Source organism: Mus pahari, chromosome 11 (genome assembly GCF_900095145.1).
Source record: "Mus pahari chromosome 11, PAHARI_EIJ_v1.1, whole genome shotgun sequence".
Lineage (NCBI taxonomy): Eukaryota > Metazoa > Chordata > Mammalia > Rodentia > Muridae > Mus > Mus pahari.
In genome coordinates this window covers 43,316,645-43,326,366 of record NC_034600.1, presented here as the reverse complement: position 1 = coordinate 43,326,366, position 9,722 = coordinate 43,316,645, and the positions used below count along the sequence as shown (strand labels likewise).

Below are 9,722 nucleotides of genomic sequence, written 5' to 3'. Positions count from 1 at the left end.
AAGAGAAGAGAAGAGACGAGAAGAAAAGAAAAGAAAAGAAAAGAAAAGAAAAGAAAAGAAAAGAAAAGAAAAGAAAAGAAAAGAAAAGAAAAGAAAAGAGAAAAATAGAAAGAAAAGAAAAAACCTAGAAGGAGAAGGGGGAAGAGGACAGGAGAAGGAGGAGGAAAAATGATCATCATGAAAAACTCCTAATCATCATGAAAAAGACAAAATTAGACAATTACAAGATTCCCTTGAAACACTTATCAGAGGGCCTGAACAGCTCCTGGGGCAGAAGGGGTAAGAGATGCAAAGCCTAATGAGCTGTTTTGTTTCTGTCTTGGCTTGGTTTTATCTTTAGGTGTTATGGTTATGGTCATGATTATGGTTATGGTTATGGTTATGGTTACATGGTCAGTGAGCTCCCATAACTCACTGGTGAGACAGACACCATCAGTTCAAATCTGACCTGTTTACCTGCTGAGGATGCAGTGGTTCCAGCTCAAGGCCCCAACGACTGACAAGTGACCGTGCATGTTTCTCAGCTGCTTCTTAGTGATTACATCCCATAACTAGAAGAAGAAGAAGAAGAAGAAGAAGAAGAAGAAGAAGAAGAAGAAGAAGAAGAAGAAGAAGAAGAAGAAGAAGAAGAAGAACAACAACAACAACAACAACAACAACAACAACAACAACAACAACAACAACAATCAAGAGAGTCCATGACACTATCTTCTCCTCACCTTGCCATGTTCTCAAAGGCCTCAGAGCAAGTAATTAGAGGCAGTCTGTTATAGACTAAGAACACTCAGTGCTATTAACTCTAATGGCCATCCTGCTCTGGCTGCATACAGGGCCATGGGAAGAACATTGTCCCATGTCAACAGGTTGTGGTTTAATTGGTAGGGTAGAGCCTAGGACAAGGATTGACTACTGGGAAATCTCATGGTCAACCTACCGTTCCAACAAATACACCTGTTAAGTAACTATCATCCAAAACTTCAGGAACAAGAAGGGTTTTGCTCTTTGGAGCTTTGGGGATTATTTGTGTGTGATATACCTGTTGTATAGTCTTATTCCAAAATGCAAGATGCTCTGAGGTCCACAGCATTTTTATTGGTCTGTGTGGATAAAATGAGGATGTATGAACACTTGGGAAAGTCAGAACTCAGTTTGTTCCTGAGACTCCAGTCTTGCCTGGTAGAAGACAGTGTGACACAAAAGAGGAAGACTAACGGTGGAATAAGAAGGCATCATGATGTAATCCAGCCTTCAAGGTTACCTAGCACCAGGGCAACATTCTTTACACTGCTAAAAATTAAAAAAAAAAAGCAGTCATAGTGATGGTGGCATGAGGAATTAGACAGACAGACACTTGGTCGTCTCAGACAGCCAATTGGGAAATAAAAGTCATCTTACATCACTTCAGGTGAACAAAACCGGAAAAGGCATCTTCCTGTCTTCTGAGTTCCCAAACTAGAGGCTCTGTAAGTCCAACCTAAGTTTGAAAGACTTATTTTAAAGAAATATAACAGAAAGATTGTTTGGGAAATGAAAGAAGGTACCCTTAAGTTTCCAAGAAATGCCATCTGAAAGAAAACGATTTGTCTTCTCTTGCTTCCTGTAGCTCCACGGACCTACTTAAATCTCATTCCCCTCTATTGATATGCTGGAAGTTACCTAGTAACTGCACAGAGGATGTCAGGAGGAAATGTTCCCGGTACCTGCACTTCTCCCTCGCTGGTGCCAACAGCCAGGCATGATCCCTCTCTCATCCAGGTCACAGACGACACATAGTGACAAAAGACACTTAAGTCTATATTTTCAATCCAACTGTGGTTTTGCCCATTCCAGATGTATACAGAGGATCCAAGGGCTATAGCAACGAGATTTTGAGAACTCCAGTCCAGGATATTGAGATCTATGAGAAAACAAACCAAAATCAGCATGGTTGTGCAGCCAAATGGAAATATTTTCAAATTAACAGCTTTAAAAGAAAGGGAAACCCAATACCAAATGAAGTCCTGAACCAGACGAGGTCATTGAAAGTTCAAAGATTAAAAACTGAAACAGATTCTGTATCAAGACTCACAGTCTAATGAGCAATGTTAAGCATCTATGCTCAAAAATCTCTGTAAGAATATCTTTTTTGGACTGTTTGTTTATCCACCATGGTGAATACAGATGTATCTTGTCTAATAGGGCTCTAAAAATTAATGCCATATAATTTTTATAAAAATATAGACCTGCCATATCTATATGGGAAATACTACCATCATTTCTACAAAAAAAAAAAAAGATAAAAACAAAAAATAAGCAAAAAAGAGTTAAGTGCTAAAGCAATTTTATAAGTAGCAATTTCTTGTTTATACTAGCTAGCTTCCAAATAAATGATACAAACCATAAGACTTATTTGATAAACTTTACAGCATAATATCTGAGCAGTTATCAACATATTATAATCCTCTAAACTAACCTGACTACTTCCCAGCCCAAATCCCCAAGATGCCTGCATTTTAGTATTGACACGGCTCTCTCTGCTCCAGGCGCTTTTCCATGGTGTCCCCCAAAACTCCCTCCATATGGTGAATCTTCTCTTCCCCCTATCTCTCTACCCCGCCCCTTGCTGGAATTGGAAGTCCGGCCCTATTTTGTACATTACAATGCCACGTTCAGAGAAATCAGCATTTGAATAATACAGGAATAATATTTACACAGTGCGCAAAAACATTATGCCTACAGTTAAGTATATCTAGGGGAGAGAGTGGCTCACTTGTGGTGTTTCGAAGTTCTCTGCAGTTTTCTTTACACTTCTAAGAGTTCTTTTCTAAAGGTTTATATTTTGAGTATTTATTGGCTTTCCTGTGTGTGTGTGTGTGTGTGTGTGTGTGCGTGCGTTGTTTGCATGTATGCATGTACCCAGTGTCTATGCAGGGCCTGAAGAAGCCAGAAGAGCATGTCGGACAACTAGAGTCACCGATGGTTGTACATTGGCCATATGGGTGCTGAGAACCAAACCTGAATCTTCTGCAGTGCTCTGAACCCCTGAGCCACTTTTTGATCATGTGTATATGGGGGTGGGGCAGGAGATATGGGCACATGAGTGCAGGTGCCCATGAAGACTAGACAGCAGTGTCAGATCCCAGTGTTGGAGTTACAGGTAGTCGTGAGCTGCCCAATGCGAGTACCTAATCAAACTCAGGGAACCAAACTCAGGTCCTCTCCAAGAGTAATTCGTAAATGCTGAGCCATCTCTCCAGCCCTCTAGTGAGAACTCTTTACTGCTGTGAGAAAATTGTTATGATCACTTGATACAACATCAACTGAAGTTGCCTACTAATATGCAGCAGCATGCAGCTAGGAAGCACATCAGTTCCATTACAGTAGATTAAGCCCTCTATGATGCATTCCTTCCACTAATAACAACTATTAACTCTTGACAAAATATCAAAATAACCCCCCTGAAGGCCCTTAAAAGTAAAAACAGGTAAACTAAGTCAGGAAGTCACAGCATGAAGACTCAACCTACCAACCCAAAGGGAGAATTTTTCCCTTTTTTTTTTTTTTCTTGTATGGCTTTCTCCTAACCCAATGTCTACAGGAAGCCTGAAACTGAGTGCATCATTTCTGTGGTCCATGACAGGGAGGCTGGGAGGTCAAAGTATGAGAGGAATCCTGAACAGAAGAGAGCCAGAGAAATGTGTCCTCTAGATTTGAGTACAAGAACTCACACATATCTCAGCCTGGCAGCTAATTGTGAGTGAAGAAGAGACTCCAGTTAGCCTAGCAAAAGTTGTGGGAAAAGGAACAGAGATTTAAAGCATTTACTCAAGTCTCAGCCTGGACGCAGAGCCACATATACAAGGGACAGACCCAAATCAAGCAGTCAAGGCTTAAGAAAGGGATCTGAGATTTTAAACACAAGCCAAAGATGGCAAGGCCAGACCTAAAGGGTGACCCTAACTAGGGCAAAAGTATCAACATTCTCAAGAAGATTCAAAGTGAAAGCAATATAATATGTGTAATGTCCTGCATATGATTCAATTATTAAACACATGTAAAGAAACAACACTAGATGAAAACCCAAGATAGTCTTAGTATAATGGTCAGATAAAGGAAGGATAGGAAGCTTAAGTATTAAAACTGATAAAGTAGAAAGTACAAAACAAGTCTCTAAAACAGAAGCATGGGCTATAAAAGTCATAAACGTAAATGTTTACATTAACTTAACAATGTCTGAAACATCCATTAGATGGACTCAATAGCAAAATAAAATTAGCAGAGTACCTGTAGAATAATATTCAAAGGCCTAACATGTGCATAATTGGAGCCAAATCGTGAAATCAGAAGAAAGAGGTATGAAATAGCTATAGTTTTCATCAGAACAGAGAGAAGCCAAAAATCAATGGAACACCATCTTTCAAATACTAAAGGTAAGATCTTCCAACTCAGAATTCTATGTTGATCTGATCAACAAGAAATGCTAAAAGAAGCCCTCCAGAGTTAAGAGAATTAAGAGACGTTATTAAAGAGAATTTGTTAGTTGTCAACTCAACAGGACCCAGAAACACCTAGAAGACAGAACACATCTAGGCATTGTGAGGATGATAACAGAGAAGCCAAATGAGGGATAAGTACTGCTCTCACAGAGTGACACCTTCCAGAGAGAGATCCAAGGACCATGAACATGCCTTTGTTTCCTCTTCCTGACCAAGTGCATGTGTTGCTGATGCTGCTATCGTCCTCCTCTGACATCAGACCCTACTCCAGCCCTCAGCACTTGGACTGTGGCTGCTAGGATGTCCAGCCTTGTGGTCTGAGCAGTTATTGACTCTCAGCCCATCTGTGTACAGACTATTAGACTCTAGACCATATAAGGCAATATAGAAAATCCCTTTTTATAATATATCTATATTCTATATTTTACTGGCTTTATTTCTTCAAAGAACCCTACTTACTACTAAGAAAAAGTTAAATCTTTAAGAATTAAGGAGAGCATTAGAACTACTAAAATATTTGAGCAAATACAAAGGACCATTTTTTTTCCTCTTACAAAAGTTAATTTGTTTTGAGACAGGGTTTCTCTGTTTTACTTTGTGTGAGTGTGTGTGTGTGTGTGTGTGTGTGTGTGTGTGTGTGTGTGTGTCACATCTGTGGTGTATATCGTGTATGTGTGCTTGTGTAGATACATGTTCAAATGTACCTGTGTAAGTATGGAGTCCTCAACTGACATCAAGAGTTTGCTTCAATCCTTTCCCCATTTTTATTGAATCTGAGTCCCTTGCAGAACCTAGAACTCCTCAATTCTGGGTAGTCTAGCTAGCCAGATTGACCAGGGAATACCCATCTCTGCCTCCTAAGTGCTGAATCACAGGCACCTAGCCAACAATATGGCTGCTTAGATTTTACGTGGGTTCTGGGATCCAAACGCTGGTCTTCATGCTTGTAGGACAATTGCTTTATCTACTGAGCTATCTTTTCAGCCCAAATTTTTATTTTATAATACAATGGAAGGGTTTTCAATCAATGTCATGTAAAACACGTGACAGATACAGTAACTTGAGAACATGAAATTTACAACATAATACCTATAGCAATCAATATAAACATACAATAAAGACATCTAGCCCAAAAGTCAATAGATCCATGAAAGTAGGACAGAAGTAGAAAATTTGCAAGAACTGAGCCTTGGGCACAGCAACATTTAGAGCATAGAGAGATAGAGGAGGACCAGGGACCAGTCAAAGGCCAGAAGAGAGTGGTTATAAAGTCGGGAGGCCTATATGCCCACTTTAAACAGACACATATGGCAGGCAATCCAATAGAATCATGAAACAAAGGAATCGTTCAGCAGTCTCAAGTTGGAGGTATTTAGAAGGGCAGTTCCAACGAACAGGGTAGTGAGATTTAGAATTCCACCACATTAGACTCAAGGCAGCCTAGAGAAAGACAGATGTGGTCAATGTAAACATCTATGGATAAGTTTTGCTGTTGAGGGAATGAAGGTGAGCTGCACACTGTCCACTGGCCTCCATCATCTGGCCCATAGCCCTGCCTGCCTTCCAGAGGAGACCCAGGAACATACAGGTTCACTTGGCATGCAGCCAGCAGAAGTGAGCTGCATTCTGTCCCCTGAGCTTCATTGTCAGGTCACAGCCCTGCCTGACTCCAAAAGGAGACCTGTGGGACTGCAGGAGGGAGGCAGGAGGAGGACAGGAATATTCAGGTCCACCTGGGGCATGGCCAGCAGAGGTAAGCTGTGTGCTGCTCCCTGGGCTCTATTATCAAGCTCACAGCTCGGTCTGCCTCTCCGGCCAGCATTAGGAACACCCAGCCAGTACTAGGAACAACCAGATAGCTAAAAGCCAGCATGAGAACACTATCAACAAAAGCCAGGGCAATATGGCACTACCAAGCCAGCTATCCTACTACAACAAGTCCTGGATAGCCCAGCAGAACCTAAGCACAAGAAGATGGTCTTAAGTCCAATCTTATAAAGATGGCAGAGGCCTTTAAAGAGGAAGTGAATAAATCTCTTAAAGAAAAACAGGAAAATACAATCAAACAGATGAACAAAGTGAATAAAACTGTTCAGGATCCAAAAATGGAAATAGAAACAATAAAGGAAACACAAACTGAGGGAATCCTGGAGATGGAAAACCTAGAGAACAGAACAGGAACAACAGATGCAGGCATCACCAACAGAATACAGGAGAAGGAAGAGACGATCTCAGGCATAAAGATAGGACTGAAGAAAGTGATACATTGGTCAAAGAAAATGTTAAATCTAAAAAGTTCCTGACACAAAACATCCAAGAAATCTGGGACATTATGAAGAGACCAAACCTAAGAATAACAGGAATAGAAGGAGGAGATAATTCCAAGCTCCAAGGGCCAGAAAATATTTTCAACAAAAATCATAAAAGAAAATTTCCCCAATCTAAGAAGGAGATGCCTATAAACATAAAAGAAGCTTACAGAACACCAAATAGATTGAACCAAAAAAGAAAATTCCCCTGCCACATAATATAACACTAAATGTACAGAAGAAAGAAAGAATATTAAAAGCTAAGTAACATATAAAGGCAGACCTAGGGGAATTACTGTTGAGGGGAGGAAAGGAAAGAGCCAGGCTTGAAAACGTGGGCACAGAAGTTGCCTCTAATCATGAGTGTTTGAGTTTTTAATATTTCTTGGGAATTTATATCCCCTAATTGGTCATGACAATAAATTCTCAGGGAGAAAGAGTTTGGGGCTCATGATGGTGGAGAACTACTTCCTCTGCTCATTCCTCTTTGTGGGTGCTCCCTCACCAGCGGAGCTCACCCTTTCTCTCCACCTCATCATCCACCATACATGACAGTTCATCCTTTGTTTTGGCCACTAACTGCGCTATCACTGATCTGCCAAAGCTCCTCCATCATGCTAGCTCCTTCTATGAGGAATTTGAGGCAACTTTCTCCCTACAAACTGCCTTCCCAGTGGTACTACTCCGCTGCCTCACAAACTTGTAACAACACTAAATCATTCTTGATTCTTTTTTTCTATATTTCATGCATATAATGTAACACCCACAAAGAGTAAACTGTCTTCATTCTTCTAAAATTTCTCTTAGTCAACAAATCCCCCAAATTAAATTTCTACACCTGAGTCTTGAATTTCTCCAAGATCTGCCTCTATCTACCAGTGGCTCAGCTACAATCTTTGCTACCATTATCAGTAACTCCCAACATAGTGCCTTTGCTCATGCAACATTAATAACATTCTCATCTCCCCTGACCCTTACAAGTCTTACCCATATTCTATGATGCAGCTATGTCTGGGTATCACTAGAGTATTTCTGATCTCACTGAGATCTTTAACTCACGATTTACATTCTATGTTGGCATGTTAGCAGTCTGTTCTGTGTGAATTAGCACCATCTTCCAAAATAAATTATGACAGGCACATAACACACCCAATGTAACTGTTTTACTGATTAGAAATATCCACATTTAAAATCTATTTATAAGACTAGGTCAATATCAGTCCAGTTCATTCTGACTTAATAAAAATGTATTAGTAAAAAATAATACTTACATCCTACCACCATCAATATCCATTCCTAAAAATTAAAGTAATATCCAAAACACGCCAGTTGTTGCATAGTATGTTGTGTGGACATGAAACTTATGGGCCATCTGGATCTTCTGGTATCAGACTTCCAGACTATGTCAGAGCACTGGCTACATCTTGTTATTTCAGCTGCTCAACTGGCAGTCTAAGCTGTGACTTACAGTAGTCATTTCGAAGACCAGTGAGATGAATCTTCACCTCCGGTTGGCATGTGGAATGGTAGACACCACTGAATCTCCTAAGATAGAACTCTCTGGCTCCAAATCTACAGCCTGCAGGAAAAAAACAGTACCACACATCTCTAAGATCCCACAAACACAGAATTTCTCCCGTGGGTAGTAAGAGAGTAGAGTGAGAAAGAAAGCAGACCCTCTGATAAACTTGTGACACAAAGAAGACAGGAGGAAAGGACACACAGAAGGGTTCAGTGTGGACTCTGAATAAGAGTTAAAAATTATTTGGTGGCACTTTTCAACAAAGAGTGCATACATGGCAGACATGGACACAGGCAGCGGTCCCATGAGGGAGGCACAGCACAGCGTGTCAGGCTTTGGATATTCATTTTGTCCTTTGAGATTTTTAAAAGAAAGTGAATTTTTTATGTCTGCATACCCATCCCAGCCAGGCTCACCTAGACCTAAGTCTACACTGTCTTTGTTCATAAACAGTTGTTGATTTACCCATCTTAACCTTTCCTTTTAATCTTACTGTACTAGAACACAGCTACTATTTTTTTTTTGGCTCATTTTACCCGTGACTATTTGGGCCCATGCTTCTATCATTTCTTCTAAGTTTTCATCAAAAGGTCCCACCAAGTCTAAACCACTGGCCACTATCTTTCATCTCTAGCCCTCAACGAATGATCAAACTGATAACGATATGTAAATCAACAGGAAACAAAATAACAAGTGACTTGTGGTCTCTGTGACTATATGGTTTCTGATAAAAGCTCGAAAGGTTCACAGTTCTACACCAAGAAAGCCAAATGTTACTCATAAATGCCTGTCTTGGGGTTCACTGTGAGCACCTGCAACTGCCAGAACTGCAAGTTACTGAAAACATTCAGACCTTCTGATAAAAGGTTATGAAAGGTTTCTTTTAACAAAATCAATGCCCAACACAATAACAACAAAGGTAAGGGTGTAGTTTCATATAGAGGGCTTCTCTAGTATGTACGAAGACTTGGACTCAAGCCCCAACAGTGCACGCACGCACACACACACACACACACACACACACACACACATAAAATCAATCAACAAAAAAGTTCTTATAACTAATGAGCGGTGAGTGATTACTAAAGTTGCAGAATATAAAATTAATATGAAAGTCAGATGCATTCTTATATGGCATCAACTGAAATTTAAAATTGAAAACAAATAGTATTTATATTGTTAAGCCAAAAATTTAAATGTTTAAGTATAAATCTTTTTTTAAAAAGCATGTAAAATGTGTATATGAGGGGCTGGAGAGATGGCTCAGTGGTTAAGAGCACTGACTGCTCTTCTAGAGGTGCTGAGTTCAATACCCAGCAACCATCTGTAATGGGATCTGATGACCTCTTCTGGTGTGTCTGAAGACAGTGTACTCTCATACATAAAATAAATCTTTAAAATTTTTATATATGAAAA

The 9,722-nt window shown here is 40.0% G+C and overlaps 1 protein-coding gene across 1 annotated transcript in view; it reads right to left on the bottom strand.

The window, feature by feature from the left end:
- The window catches only part of Cdc20b (cell division cycle 20B), a 57,673-nt gene that overhangs the window by 12,875 nt on the left and 35,076 nt on the right, over nt 1-9,722 (bottom strand). The window contains exons 6-8 of the mRNA XM_021208551.1: nt 8,253-8,363; nt 1,701-1,897; nt 457-551 (exon numbers count right to left, since the gene is read on the bottom strand). Coding sequence (XP_021064210.1) covers nt 457-551; nt 1,701-1,897; nt 8,253-8,363 — 403 coding nt within the window. The remainder of the gene's footprint in view (nt 1-456; nt 552-1,700; nt 1,898-8,252; nt 8,364-9,722) is intronic.